This window comes from Limulus polyphemus, unplaced genomic scaffold (assembly GCF_000517525.1).
Source record: "Limulus polyphemus unplaced genomic scaffold, Limulus_polyphemus-2.1.2 Scaffold7836, whole genome shotgun sequence".
In the NCBI taxonomy this organism is placed as follows: Eukaryota; Metazoa; Arthropoda; class Merostomata; order Xiphosura; family Limulidae; genus Limulus; species Limulus polyphemus.
The window spans coordinates 14,548-30,585 of NW_013673446.1; the positions used below are offsets into that span (position 1 = coordinate 14,548).

Below are 16,038 nucleotides of genomic sequence, written 5' to 3' on the forward strand. Positions count from 1 at the left end.
GTGTCGCTAAAGTTTCGTCGGAACGAAGTTACGGAAAGTTAATTAACGAACGGAGACGTAACAATATGTAGGGGTTTTTGATTCCGTTTACTTTACCATATAGTATCCTGAATCAATTTTGGTTACCATAAAGTGAAGTAAATCGAATTCAAAACCATATAGTTTAATTAATAGTTTCTTAAACGACGTCTAAAGGTATAAAATTTTGTTTGTTATTTTTATTCCATAAAGAAAAATATTGAATCGTTGTTGATGGTGGAATTGCATCAGTTATATCTAACATTTTTGTAAATGTTGTTGCTATTTTTGCTTTTGGTATGATTTGCATAATTTCAAATTTAATTGCATAAGCAATACATATTTTTTATTTTTCCTTTATAATCAGGAATTTTATAGGGCATAATCTCAAACTACTGAGCGCATTATTGAATTTTTTCCTCATAAAAATCGTTTCCTTGCAATAAATCTTATATATAAAATAATATGGTGAATATATACGAGATCTCGCAAAGTGACGCTATTTAACGGCAGAAACGTTAAGATCTCTTACTGTTTCTGCCACAGATTGGAAAGGTTAGTGATTATTGTATGTAAAATATCTATTTACATCTTAATGTTGTTTTGTTTTATAAACTAGCCTGTTTTAAAATAATGTGACTAACGATTTTAAAAGGATAAGTGAGTATTTTGTTTTTAACTTTCTATTTTATGTAAGCTTATCAAATTTCCTATTAAACATTCGGTTTTGTGAATAGGTCTCATGCGAAAGCCATGATGAAACAACTAAACTTTTAGGATTGCTTGGTTAGGCCTAAGCGTTTAGTAAATGGAACTAAACTAGACTAAATATAATGCAGTGTAATTTTGTTAGACGTAACCATACATTTCGAGATTTTATTCATATTTAAAAATCTAACTCTTGTATAGTTTTGTTATTAAATATTAGATTTACAAGAAATAGTATGCAACGATAATAGCGAAAACACTAGTACCAAGTTCAAAATTACAATGTAATGTACTGTGTAACTAATTAATATTATTTGATAATAGTAATACAGATAATATTAAGTAACACATACTTTGTAGGATTAGCATAAAATGCATCTTTCAGTGTTTTATATACATAATGTTCATATAATTGTTAATGATGAGTAAGAAACATTAAAATGATGGACACATTTTTATTGATACTTCACATTTGTATTCTTTGATATAAAATATTTGTAATTGTCTCTCCTCCATCCCACTGGTAGCTTTAGGTTTTTTTTGTTTTTAATTTGAACACTTGCCTAATGTTTGTTCTCTTCTCACAATGACGTGCACGGGTTACAATGACAACCACAGTTTCATATTTATAATTTCCATTGAAATGAATATGTGTACGTAAAGAAAAAATAAATATGAAAGTTACTATCACTGGAATGAAAAGCAAACATCCCAGCACTGACTCCTGGGAAGGGCAAAAAAGTTTAATAAATAGCTTACATGGGTGGGCATTTTGACAGTGGGGGGAAAAAACAAAGAAAACTATGCAAACGGGTAAAAAGTTAAAAACACTGTCCTATATTTTAGGAATGTTATAAACTGACAATTTCCAAAATATAAATTTAACTTTTATTATCACATGTATGTACAAAGGAAACAAATCATAAGAAAGGATCAACAGAACAGTAGGGTTTAATAGCACTAATTAGAAAACTGTATTAATACCACTAACAGTTTAATTATTAACTCAGTTTGTTTATATGGGGTGTTATTGATACTGTTTTCCAATTGACATTTTTTTCTGTGTTTTTATTACCCAAGTTTACCTTTATAAAGATAATGTATCTTACCCAAGTGTCCAGTTTGACAGAACACTATTAACTACATTCATCTTGTTTCTCTTACCAAACCACCCAATGAACTAATCTTTTCCCAACCCCTACAGTGTGATTTTCTTAACTAATATTCTGTGTGATACCGTTTGTAAAAGCTGGTTGAATACCCAACTACACCAAATCAACACCCTGTCCATCATTCAGATAATAAATAACATCCTTGAAAAGATGGCTTTATTGTTTAGGTTTTAGGTCGGTTAATAGTCAAAAGAGTGATAAAAACAGATGTGGATTGTGAATAGGAGTGCCTTATGTATAGTACTAAGATGTATTCTAAGATTGTACCTGATGATGACAAAACCGTGTCGAAACATTGTACATTTGCTGTTATGTTAAACTTGTATTATTCTTCATTACCCATTCAAGCCGTCTCCAGCCATTATTACTAAGATGTATGTAAACCAAAGTTGTAACGTTGTCTTCACACGATATTTCAAAAACAGAAGAAATAAGAAAAGCACTTGCTTTGATTTTTTTTCCACTTATCATATTTTACGAAAGATTGAATACCTTGAACCTAAGTGCAAATAATATATAATTTTAGCAATGCTGTTAACCCTTTTGAGATGGGTCACGGGAGAAAGGCCATGTCATCTCGTTTGTTAACTTGCATTCAAAATTTTATTGAACTACTATTTCATGAATTTGTCAATAAGTTTTGTATCAAACTGTAGGTTATAATTCAAATTTTAGAACTATACATTACTCAATTTGTTAATTTAAAAGTGAATATTAAAAAAACAGATTTTTGTGTGTGTCAAGTGGTATGTTGAATGCAGCACTGGTTCAAATTAGATGTTTGTGATGTTAAAATACTAAGTGTGTAGATTTGTATGAATTAAGAACCAAATTACCGATATTGACAAACTAGAATATAACATAAGAGCCTTTTATTTTTCTATTTGCTAAGATATTGCTCATGTAATAAATCAAACACTGTGGCACGCCACTCGCCTCTTTCTATATTTGGAAATGCTCCATTATATACACTTACTTATATATGACTTGAATAACCAATTGGAAGCTCAGAATGTCCCCCTAGTGGCTTTCTCAGCCATTTTAACAAAATACTAGTTTACTAAAACACAGCCAAGACTTCAGTGGTAGGAATTAGTGTTTTCAATTTTTGTTGGTTGATAGAATTATTCAACCACTTTGAAGCACTATGGTACTTCAGTGGTAGGAATTAATGTTTTCAATTTTTGTTGGTTGATAGAATTATTCAACCACTTGACAGCAGTATGGTACTTCAGTGGTAGGAATTAATGTTTTCAATTTTTGTTGGTTGATAGAATTATTCAACCACTTGACAGCAGTATGGTACTTCAGTGGTAGGAATTAATGTTTTCAATTTTTGTTGGTTGATAGAATTATTCAACCACTTGGAAGCAGTATGGTACTTCAGTGGTAGGAATTAATGTTTTAAATTTTTATTGGTTGATAGAATTATTCAACCACTTGACAGCAGTATGGCACTTTAATGGTAGGAATTAGTGTTTTCAAGACTGAAGTGGCTTCTTAGCATAACGATGTTTCAACTTCACCGTTTTTTAAAACTACGTTTTAAAAACTGGTAGGATACATTTAATTAAGTATACAGTACAGTTTCAGTACCATAGTAACTAAGTGTATCTACTTAAAATCAAGTACAAATATCTGGTGGAGCTATGGAGCACCTGTATAAAGATGCTTTTGGTTAAAAACTGATAGGATACGTTTAATTAAGTATACAGTTTCAGTACCATGGTAACTAAGTGTATCTACTTAAAATCAAGTACAAATATCTGGTGGAGCTATGGAGCACCTGTATAACGATGCTTTTGGCTTTGTACTCGGGTTATTTTACTGTTGGGCACTAATCATTATTTTACTGTCTGCGTTTAATATTAGTGTTGGGCACTAATCATTAATTTCCCCTATTTAACACACAGTAAAATAATGATAAGTGCCCAACACTAATATTAAACACTGACAGTAAAATAATGATTAGTGCCCAACACTACTGTCTGTGTTTAATATTAGTGTTGGGCACTATCTTTTATTTTAATATCAGTTTGTTCATACTATCCCATTGTTCACAAGAGTTAATGCTAATTCTGAATTCTACTCGTACACATTTTTTTTTTTGCACTGTCACCCAGAAACAAGCAGGGTTTAACTATTCTATTTCAGAAGGGGCCAAGGGTAGTTATTAATAGGGTAGTCGATCATATTCTCTGGAGTTTCCTTTACAAAACGTGACATATTTTATGTAAATAAGGATCTACAGATTCAGTATGTTGTTATGCAGTCATCCTTCATTATTTGTTGAATGTTCCTTCATGAGTATAAATTATACAAAACTGAATCAATGGCTGGAATTTTTATACCACTTGATGTTAAGAAAACACTGGAATGTGTTTACGTATGAGATTTTCCAGCAAAATTTATTTTGACCCTGTTGTAAGGATTTATGTACCTTTGAAAAAGTTTCAATAAGCATACTGGATCCTTTTGTAATTCGTCTTCTACATATCAGAAAAAAGGCTTTTGAGTTGGAATTTTTAAGTTTTTTTTGACATAAAAAATCAGATTTTGATTTGATTTCAGTGAGCTTCAAACAAAAACAGACGTGTTTGTGAATTTTGTCTGAGCATAATACAGAATTAATAGCCCCTAAGAGGAAAGTCCAAATAGTTTTGAATAAAGTAGCAGTAAGCAGACCTTATAGCTTCAATACAACTTGAATTTGTTGACTGTCTCATCCTCAGTTGTCATAATGTGATGTAAGAGAAGGTTACAACTTCCACCACATGTTTTAGTATGACAGGAAATGGTTTTTGGAACAAGATAAGGTAGGCTTAGTTAAACCTATTTGTAATTGGCAGAAAAGACCAATGCAATAGGTGTTATCAAGCTAAGTAACTGTATTTAATGGATAAAGTAAACCACCATATGGAAGTTAATATAAAATGGGTTGAATTTGTGTATTAAATAAGAACTTCCGATTAAAAATGAAGAAAGGAAAACGTTTTATGTTGGTTACAATAACGTGGGAAGACATATACAGCAAAGTTAAGCATTTTTAAATTATTACTTTAAAAACTCTATCTAATCAAATATAGTTCAAAGCTGCATGTTCATTCAAATATCATATATAAAAACAAGGTTTCATTTGTAATAGCAACTTCAGAGTATGTATTCCTGTATATATTTTTTTCATTGCAATAAAACCATACAATAGCACTCAGACCTGCTATTTACATGACATGTTACAATGCTTTTCGGGGTGTTGTTTATTTAAGAGTTATTTGTGGATGTTGTTAATGGTTTTATTTCACTCGGCAGCCTTTGTTTGGCATATAGCATCATGGTCTTTCATCGTGTTTAGAAAGTTGCCAGAAGACCCATCACTTGTCTATGTAAACGTGACAGTGTATCACATCATATTTATCACTGACTATTATCAAAGGCATATTACAACATTAAATTTGTTTCCAATTCAAAGTAACGTACATTATCCTTGCACAGGTAGCATTAAAGAGTAGAAATAATTGAGTATTTGTTTGAATTTTTCAAACAGTTGTAGCAATATATAGATTAGAGACCGTTGAATATTGTTAAGGCTGTAAATGTCAGCAGCGTTGATCCAAAGCCTTTCGAGGAGATTGAATTCCTTTTTGTACAAGTTTTGTTTGTGTAGCATATTCCCTTTAAATGTCAAAAGATTTATTAGGATTTTATTTATTTTTTTACATATTTTGAATCCTTAATTCTGTACTTTCAATGCCCAGTGTAGAAAAAGTCTTAGCTAAACTAAAAACACTTAAGTATGACAAATAAAAGGTTTTTCCATTTAATTGCCTTCAAACATGTTTTTCCAAAAATTTGGAAATTGACAATCTCATAGTGGTTTTTAACTCGTAACTTCAGATCTGTTGATGCTATAGACTTCACAGTTGGTATAAATATGCATTATTAGTGTATCTATAGTGTGTGATAAGAGGTTTGACTTTTATTAAATGACCATTAATGAGTCGCTATACCACGTGTCTTACTTTGGACATACTCATTAGTGTTACCTAATTAGTTGGACCATCCACACATTGTTATTGATGATAATAGAAACCCTGCTATAATACAAGCAGTAAGTGTACCTGATATGTTGATTTTAATTTTGTTACATTTTTACTTCTCGGTTATCATTTGCTGCTATTTTCCGATTTCAGAAAAATGGCTCCACGTAAAGGAAAGCAAAAGGAAGACCAGCCTGTTCTAGCCCTAGGTCCTCAGGCTCTTGAAGGAGAAAACGTCTTTGGTGTGGCTCACATCTATGCCAGTTTCAATGATACCTTTGTCCATGTTACAGATCTTTCAGGAAGGTTTGTGTGCTGTATTCATAAAACATAAGTTTTCTACTTTTTTTCAGCTTGTGTAATAAATTCTTATATTACTGATATTTCTTTGAGTTGTCATCTCAGATTTATGTTTAACTTTCAGCCATCTTTTGTGGGAATTAAGAAAATCAAGTGATGTTAATTTAAAGTAAGCATAATTCTATCTGTAATTTGAACAATATCGTACTCGTTTCCAGGGAGACAATTGCCCGGGTTACAGGAGGAATGAAGGTAAAGGCCGACAGAGACGAAGCTTCTCCATATGCAGCCATGTTAGCAGCCCAAGATGTTGCTGAAAAGTGCAAAACAATAGGAATTACAGCATTGCACATTAAGCTGAGAGCCACTGGTGGAACCAGGTGTGTGCTGAACATTTTAAGTTCAACTGACCTTGTGTTTGAGAAGCTTAAATTTGCATTTAGATCACCGGAAAGTCAAATTTTGATCGAAAGTTGGCGTAATATTGCTGCATACAAACATCTGAAAACTAACTGAATTGTACTGATTCGCTGCTTATACATATCAAAAATAGTTTATATAGTGGCAAAATCATGTTTAGAAAAACTTCTCTAAACAAAACTTGAAGTATGTTCTTATTTTAATGTTGTTACTATGTTTTAACGTTATAAATTAATAAAGATTACGTGCGAAGTTTTCTGCATTCTATATCATAAATGTTTTTTTTTATATATGTATTATGCGAAAGATACATTCCTTTTTTTTTAATGCATAATATATTTTATTTTTAGGACAAAAACTCCTGGACCTGGTGCCCAGTCAGCTCTTCGAGCATTGGCTCGATCTGGAATGAAGATTGGACGAATTGGTAAGGGATGATTGATTCTAGCCAGTTCAGAATGTTAAAAAAACATTTGAAGCAACATACAAATACAAAAAATGGTCTTTGTTTCGCAAGTTATAAGCTGTAAAATTCCAGAAATATATTCGAATTGATATTTGCCATCTGAGGGCTTATATTTGTGAAAGAGTAAATGTCAATTTTATCATCATCATACAGTTTATATTACATTTATGATAAATGGTAGGGAACTTGTTGTGAAAGATGGTTTCTAAGGATTTAGTTGGTTATTGATTGTTAACAGTTGTGTCACGAAGAAAATACTGACTTTGTATAGGTTGAACACGGTAAGGTATGGCTCCCTCAAGATAAAGTTGTGAAAGATGCTTTCTAAGGATTTAGTTGGTTATTGATTGTTAACAGTTGTGTCACGAAGAAAATACCGTCTTTGTACAGGTTGAACACGGTAAGGTATGGCTCCCTCAAGATAAAGCATCTAGATGGGTGTCCGAGTCAACATAACCAGAAAATACAAGTATGCATTGGAATTTATGCTAAACCATTAAAAATACCTTCCATGGTCCTTAGTGTTTTAGTTTGTTCAAATGTGCCCTTGGAGTCTTCATCACCTCAAAGTTGATGGCCTTTGGAAAACATGTTAATAGATCGTTTGAGATAACACTAACTTGGTGTATTCTACAGAATCAGACTATGTTGGAGTAGATTGGTGGGGATAACACTGACTTGGTGTATTCCACAGAATCAGCCTGTGTTGGAGTAGATTGGTGGTGATAACACTGACTTGGTGTATTCACAGAATCAGACTATGTTGGATTAGATTGGTGGGGATAACACTGACTTGGTGTATTCCACAGAACCAGTCTGTGTTGGAGTAGATTGGTGGGGATAACACTGACTTGGTGTATTCCACAGAATCAGCCTGCGTTGGAGTAGATTGGTGGTGATAACACTGACTTAGTGAATTCCACAGAATCAGACTGTGTTGGAATAGAATGGTGGGGATAACACTGACTTGGTGTATTCCACAGAATCAGACTGTGTTGGAGTAGATTGGTGGGGATAACACTGACATGGTGTATTCCACAGAATCAGAATAATATCTTTCTAATATCTAATTGTTGGTGTTTTTTAATTATTTCAGCAAGAACTGATATGATCAATGTTCTGGCTAGTGTCATCATTAAGTTTTATTCAGTAACACGAGTTCAATCACTAACCTATTGTGTGCCGTACAGTTTAAGCTGTTTGACACTGCAGCTGACATTTGTTTATAAATAAGAAATACGGCTTCTCTGAATAAAATTACATAGGTTATAATTTTATTTTTAACCACTTTGTGTTGTTTTCCTCCAATTTTCACACACTAGTTGCCATTTCAGATACTTGTGGGTAAGTTATAGAACTAAAAAATGTGTGGGTAACATAATGCCCCAAATAATTAGCAATAGTCATTTGTAATGTTAGTATGATGACATCCTCTGCAATAGAAACATGTTGTAAACGTACGTAACATTTACTGTGCATCTAGGAGTCACAACTTCTGTAACAGATCTTGACTCCAATTCCATCAGACAGCACAAGAAGGAAGGGTGGTCGCCGGGGCCGACGTTTGTAAGATTCTGACGATGTGGATACTTTGTAACCTTTAATAAATGATGCTGTCATTTGCACGTCAACTGTTGTTGCTGATTTCTTTATGTGCATCTAGCAATATCACAGATTACAAAGGTTAAAGTAACTAAATTCATTACACTTTAAAACCGACATTTTTAACTGTCTTAATCTATGATAAAAGATGTTTTCGTTGTTTTTCTGGTACATACAAAAAATTAACACACATTTTAAATAAAAATAATATTACTAATTAATTTCTTCTCGTATAATAAATCTCTTTGTGTTAAACTTGCTATTGAAATAGGCAAGCTTCTTACAGTGAGTTTTTATTTTTAAGCTTTGAGTATATTGTTGTTTTCATAGAACAAAGTGGTAGTCACAATCCTACACACTAGAGTATGCATGTGTAGTAATCTGGAAAGGTGTTTCTTGTCTATCTGGAGTAAACTTACGTACTTGTTCTTTAAATATCTTTATTTTAAAGTTGTCAACGTCTTTGTTGGAGATTTCTGAAGTAACTGTATGTAAATAAAGTAAATCCAGATAAATTTATTTTATTAGATTTACAAGAAATATGTTGTGCTTTGATGAATGTGTGAAACAAAATATAAGCTGTTTTTATTTTCCAGCAAATTTCGATATTTTAATAACAGAATAGTTTGAATATTATTACTTAGTGCTGGAACTTTCAAGTCCCATATATAAAACACATTAATCTGGACACATTGCCAGACTAGCTAGCCCCGGTTTCCTACAGATTCTAGATAAACTTCTTTTTTTTTAAATTTAAAAACAAATAATTCTACTTCAGATAATTGATTATATACAAAATCTAGTAATAAGAATACATATTGTAGAGATTTTGACAGAAAAAATGAACATTTTTGTAATTGAATGAATTTTTATTGATTTCATGCTTAATTTGTAGGGTAGGTTTAATTATAAAATACATATGTTCTTAAACTCGGGTTATTTTTAAACTTGTATATCTAGTCCCAGCTCATAAAAGGCGTACACACCATAACAATAGTTTTAAATTTGTTTGATTAAACCTGTAAAAAAACTGTCATTACTTGAGCGTTCTAAGGATCACCTTTATTTTAGCTTATCCAAATGTTTTGCATATATCCTAAATGAATAGTTTGAAATATATTTTATGCACGTACATGGCAGGTGCATGCAAGATTAAAAGTAAATAAATTGGGTGAAATGTGGTTCTGTAACTATTTAAGATTTCAAGAACCTTGTGGTTTCAAAGAAATATTTTTTAAATAAGTAGCAGTACAGAAACTATTGGATGTTAATATTTGTACCTCTCCAGATGTGAGAACTGTGTTTTGAAAAAGAAAAGTTTTTATTTAATTCACTACTAAGAGAAAATTTCTGCTATATAAATATTAACATCACTAGATTAGTTAGTGCAAGTAAGCTTATCTAATGTTAAATTTTGTATTTTAATGAATACTTCTGTTTATATGCATTCAGGAATGGTAATTAAGACTTTGGAGCCGTTCCCTCTAGAGGTGGTTAGCACAGAAAGCCTTTGAGTAACTGTACATAAATATACAAAAACAAGTGTTGGGAACAATTAAAATAGAAAATGATCATTGATGGGATGTTTACCTAATATGTATGAATAATTACAAATACACCTTTTGGTGCAAAAGTGAAATGCAACAAGTGGAACACTGATATAATTGTGCTGAAAACCTCAAAAAATAAAATACTTAATCTTTCTTGATTGTTTCAACTTTATATTTGACCTAAATGATGTGAAGTATGTTTTAGTAGAGGAGAAAAAAAAGTGACCTTGGCATTGTTGAAATTTCCTTTCAAAATATTCTGTTGATGAGTGGAAACATGATCCTGTGGTAATTGCAAATATATCAGTTACCCTTTAGAGTAATCATGTACGTTCCTCAGAACAGCGCGAAGTTGGAGCGTAAAATATTTTGAAGAAGAATTTCTGAATCCTCAAGAGTTTGAAAGAGACTGGGCACAGTGTGTAACAAAAATTATTTTTTTTTGCAAAAACAAAGTTGTGTATTTGTCTGCCAGAGACTGCACATTTTCTGGAAGCTTGGGAGTCCTCAATGGAGAGGTAGGTTTCTTGTGAAGAACTACTGTCAAACTGCTGCAGACTTAAGAAAACCTAGCATTATATACATGAAACAATAATGATATTCTTGGAGTGTGTTTTGCCCACATTGCAGTTGGTCATTCCCATCAGAAGTAAGAGATATTCCCTAACTTGCCAGTAGAAAAGATCACTATTCAATTTCATAAAGTATGTTCTACTCACAGAAATATTTTCCATGAGAAGGCATAGGTGAATGACCCAGTTCAATAGGTAACTAGGGTGAAAGGAACTTGCTATGCCCTGTTATTCCAATACTCAATTTCCCTTTCACCTACATAAGAGTACAAATGAGAAGAACTAGTTTCTAAGGGCCTACTTATGGATGAAGGTAAAGATGAATTCTTAAAGCTAAGAACACTCACTTTGGTCCTGTGAACATCTCTACACCTTTCATTCATAGGAGTGTGAATAAACCACGTAGAAAGCATAACAACAGAGTTTCTTGTTACAGTTAAAAGACTACAGATTGTTTGTGTCATTGAAATAATCTACTATGTATTCATCAGCTTGGCTTAGGAGAAAGGTAATTAAAACATCCCAGAATTTTGGTATGATGAGACAGAGGATACAGAAGTAACGTGTGAAGTCTTGGTGGCAGAGGCAATTACCCAATCATCAATAGCATTACAAATACAATATTGTGAAGCCAGGGTAATTTCTATGCTGTCATTGACTTCAAGTCTTGATGCTTACTGGGGTTGAGAGGAGGTATCATCGGATTTCTCTTATCTGTTACATACCTAATGGTTATGTGATATGGGGAATATGATGTGGTGACTGATCTAGATAATGTCAGGAACTGAAGTGATAAAATTCACTATACAGACAATTCATGTACTGATATATTATACATCATCTGTTATTTTAAGTGTGAAATGTACCCTAAAAACATGTTCACAACAGGACTACCATTCACACGAAGAAATTAACTGACTCCAATGCTGAAATTGTTCATCACATCTTTAGCCCTCTACTGCTGTTTTTCTAGAAAACCCCACATGGTTCCTTTCCAGAATTGTCAAGTATTGGGACTGTGTGTTCTGTTGTTTTAGTATTGACCTTCAAAGATTCTGAATGGGAGTATGACAGTTTGTTCCTTTACATGGTTTATTATTTTATATTTCTGCGGTATTTTTTTTATCATTCTCGTCACATTTGGGTGTGAAGTCAGAATGAGCCCTTAGTAGTAGGAGTTGTTCTTTATCTTTGACTCCCAATATTTAGTTCTTTTCTGGGCATGTATAATGAACCATACCTTATGGTTGATAACCACAGTAAATTCAATAAAGCTAAATCTGAAATATTTTTGTTTACAAAACAAAATTGTCTGTCTGATAATTGTGCAAGATCTTTTTCTATTGAAAATAACACACAATGTTTTTCAGTCTCGCTTACGATTTCACAAAAATCCTTTTATTCATACTGAACAACGTGGTTGTATCCGTTGTAACTTCAGTTTCTGTACAGAAATGCATTAATAATTCACTTATTTTCTCCGGCGTTCACCAATTCTAATCATTACTAGCTTGTACATTCTACTAATTAAATATGGGAAATATGTTTAAAGTATCTTAGTTCTTGGTTAATTAAAACACTAGAAACAATTGTTTGATCTGCTTCTTCGTAATAAATTAAAAATGTTGATTTAAGTTCAGTAATCACTATTACATAGATAAACTTCAGTATCAACTAAACCAGATTTTTTTTGTTTCACTGTAAATGTGGTGGTTTTAACTTTTAGGGTGAGATTAAAAGTATGGTTTCAATAAACTTGATTTGTTCAGACAGTGGGTAGTTTATCATTTCATGTACAAAACTAATGATTACTTAACAACACATCCCACTTTTGGGCTCAACTTAAATAGTTTTATCTTTTCTGCCAAAAGAAAAATACATTTTTACAATTCCATCATACAAATTTCTTTTGGGCCGTAATAAAAAGTTGTTCAAGTATAGAAACAAAACGTGCATTTCCTTTTTTAGAACTCTCTGTTTTGGTGTTTGCACGAAAGGTAAAAATTACTTTATACAATTAGCTACTTATAAAAGAATAAACATTCACAGAAAAAACATCTTTCACACTACTATAATTATATACATTGTACACTTTCGAGAAACGCTCAACCTGTCCACCTCCAAGTTAAAGATCACAGTCATGAAGCTGTGTTTTCACAACATCGTCTTCTATATCATGAATCTTACTATAAACGTTGTCCGTTTCATACTAATAACTTATATACAAAGCAAAAGGGGAAACCAAATTATGCTCAATATACAGTACGTACAAGTATTGAATACACCAGCCTTGAACTGAATATTACAACAATAATACACAATATCTAGATGGAAATTTATATCCTTTCCGTAGGAAAACAATACACCATTGACTGGAAATCATTAACCCTTTCAGTACTATTGGCTTATATTTGTGCGGGAGTGGTAGGACCCATACAATCCATAAAGATATTTTGAAGGTGATACTCCAGTCCTTAGGTCACTTGTACCATTTTCATTTTAAGGACATTAAAGTGGGCAGCGTGGCTATACATTCGTAGTTGGGTGGTTGTGAATTTTGAGACTAGCCCACATCGTGCTGTTGTGTCCTTGAGCAAAGCACCTTGTTCCAGTCTACACAGCTGTATGACGGACCGGCATCCTGTTCAGGGTCAATGAATCACCATTCTCATTGGCCTGTATCAATGGAACCAGAGTTCAAAAGCACTAGCCTTAAGTGCCTTGTAAAGGCCTAATAAGGATTTAACTTTTAAAATCATACTGAAAGGGTTGAAGAGTAAGGGTTCTTTTAGTAACTGTCGCTCTACTACACATAGTAATACATTAATAAGACTAATGCTTTCCACCTTTGAACATCAGAAGTACACCTTGCATGCTCAGACTTGTGAACGTGTATAAAACAAGGAACAATTTACAATCCAAGTCTTGCTACAAGAGATTTCCGATACTTTCTAGTTACACAGCTGACACTTGAGTTTCTTCATCCTCTACAAAGAGAAATCTGTAGTATTCACAATATAAAGTACATTTTCAAGCTATTATTACTCGGTATGTATCTTAACGTTACAAGTATAACACTCGCTAAACACACCTATTGAACTTTGAACTAAACTCTGAGGGGGGCAGAATGAGAATTAAATTATGGAACTTAACATTCTTCCTTATAGTAAAATTTATTTATTGAAATCTGGTTGCAAGTTTTTTTTTTACATTTATAGCTAAAAATAATATAGCCTAAAACAAAATATATAATTTTAAAAAATTTACCATCTTCAGGGTCTGTAATATCTTCATTATAGTAACCCACAAATGTCATACCATCGTGACTACGAGCCCGAGCTAAATGGGCTTTATGACGTCCACGTGACATGACCTTAGATGAGTGTGGATAGTCTAAGAGCCTCTGTCCATGAATCAGTGAATAGCGTGAGCTGTTGTTTGTAGGATAGAGTGGAGGCATTAAGGCTGGGGTTGATGGAAGACCTTTTGAGGAGAAAAGATACAGAATCTTATATATCAATGTGCATGTGTGGCATCTTTATTATAGTAGCAATAAAAAAGAAACCTCTGGCAATTTCTAAAAATGGGCTTAAATTCTAGTTGATTTACTAGATCAAAAGCAGAGAAACTTGATTTATGTGAGTTTTGGTTGTTGTAGTACTGTTGCTAAGTGATATATTTCCTTGGCATGGTACAATACTTAACCCATAATGACATATCCGATGAAAGCTCCCATAAATGATAGATATACTTCAAAATTAAAACTGTTTCTTGGCCATAACCAGTTATAATACAACTAACAGGAAATGACCAACAGAGGTCACACCTGTGTTAGCTAACCTTTCTTAACTAGTATTTTATCGACTACACAGTTGGTCAGCAGGAAATACATTTGGAAACAAAAATTATTGTATTGTGAGGATATCTAATAATTTATACCTATTCTTGTAAGTAGTAACTTTTATAAAAAAACAGTCAAGCCTTAGTCAATTATATAGATTTGTAGTGTTTTTAACTGACTAAAAATATAAATTTTGAATATTTGTAAAAACCATTTTATCTACTTCATTTAAAACTATTCATTCAGGATCATGTACAAGTACTACAGAATTAAGTAAGAAAACTAGGGGATGATTCAGTGAAAGATCTTAATAATCTTATTTATTTCTCCATAAATTGTTTGAGTGGTATGTTGCCCACATCAAGTTCTAAATTTCTTTATTTTATGATATCCGGGCAAAACCAGTTGTGTGTCAATGGTAATAAAAACTTACCAGCAAGTCCAGAAGGAATTGGTGGAAGTACCTGGACTCCTTGAGGAATGTATGGAGTACTTGTTTTCATCGGAATAATAGCTGGCGAGTGTGAAACTAAAAATGTTAATTGAAAAAAAAAATCAGATTTTTTTTCGTCACTCTCAAACGTCTCTATTTTAATTGCAGTAGGGATAGGTCTAAAAATAAACAATGACAAAATTAAAACAAAGTAAAATACAACAATATTTTCATATCCAGTGTTGAAAGGAGCCATTTACACAAGTTATATACAGTTGATTCTTATTGAAACATTTTACCAAAAATATAAAAATACTATTATTATCTGTATCGTACATAGAAACTTTAGGGCTATGCCCTCCTTTAGGTGATGTATCTAAATGTGTTTTATGTACTAAAGTGATAAAATGAAAAAAAATATATTTTCAATAATTTTGTTTGATTTTTTTTTGATTATCTGTTTACTTACTAATCCTGTGTTCCAACTGTTAACACCTTGTCTTGTGAATAAGAAGATGGGATATTTATCTCATTGTTAATATGTTTGTGTTACGTATCTGCTTGTTTGTTTATCTGTTTACTTACTAATCCTGTGATCCAACTGTTAACATCTTGTCTTGTGAATAAGAAGATGGGATATTTATCTCATTGTTAATATGTTTGTGTTACATATCTGCTTGTTTGTTTATCTGTTTACTTACTAATCCTGTGATCCAACTGTTAACATCTTGTCTTGTGAATAAGAAGATGGGATATTTATCTCATTGTTAATATGTTTGTGTTACGTATCTGCTTGTTTGTTAATTCTGTTTACTTACTAATCCTGTGATCCAACTGTTAACATCATGTCTTGTGAATAAGAAGATGGGATATTTATCTCATTGTTAATATGTTTGTGTTACGTATCTGCTTGTTTGTT

General features: G+C 32.3%; 2 protein-coding genes across 3 annotated transcripts in view; one reads left to right on the forward strand and one right to left on the reverse strand.

Moving 5' to 3' along the window:
* The first annotated feature begins 476 nt into the window (after positions 1-476).
* Positions 477-8,752, forward strand: LOC106474904 (40S ribosomal protein S14-like). Of its 2 annotated transcripts, none has more exons than XM_013935600.2 (5): positions 477-573; positions 6,089-6,241; positions 6,454-6,615; positions 7,006-7,092; positions 8,630-8,752. In XM_013935600.2, the coding sequence occupies exons 2-5, from the start codon at positions 6,093-6,095 to the stop codon at positions 8,697-8,699; spliced, it is 468 nt and encodes a 155-aa protein (XP_013791054.1). In that variant the 5' UTR covers positions 477-573; positions 6,089-6,092; the 3' UTR covers positions 8,700-8,752. The 2 variants fall into 2 exon arrangements, with proteins under 2 accessions (XP_013791054.1, XP_013791056.2); XM_013935602.2 differs by lacking the exon at positions 477-573 and adding an exon at positions 4,668-4,714.
* Positions 8,753-12,221: 3,469 nt separating this feature from the next.
* Positions 12,222-16,038, reverse strand: part of LOC111089914 — an 8,506-nt gene continuing 4,689 nt past the window's right edge. The window contains exons 4-6 of the mRNA XM_022403173.1: positions 15,120-15,215; positions 14,113-14,328; positions 12,222-13,832 (exon numbers count right to left, since the gene is read on the reverse strand). Of these exons, the coding sequence (XP_022258881.1) occupies positions 13,801-13,832; positions 14,113-14,328; positions 15,120-15,215 (344 nt within the window). The 3' untranslated portion in view covers positions 12,222-13,800. The remainder of the gene's footprint in view (positions 13,833-14,112; positions 14,329-15,119; positions 15,216-16,038) is intronic.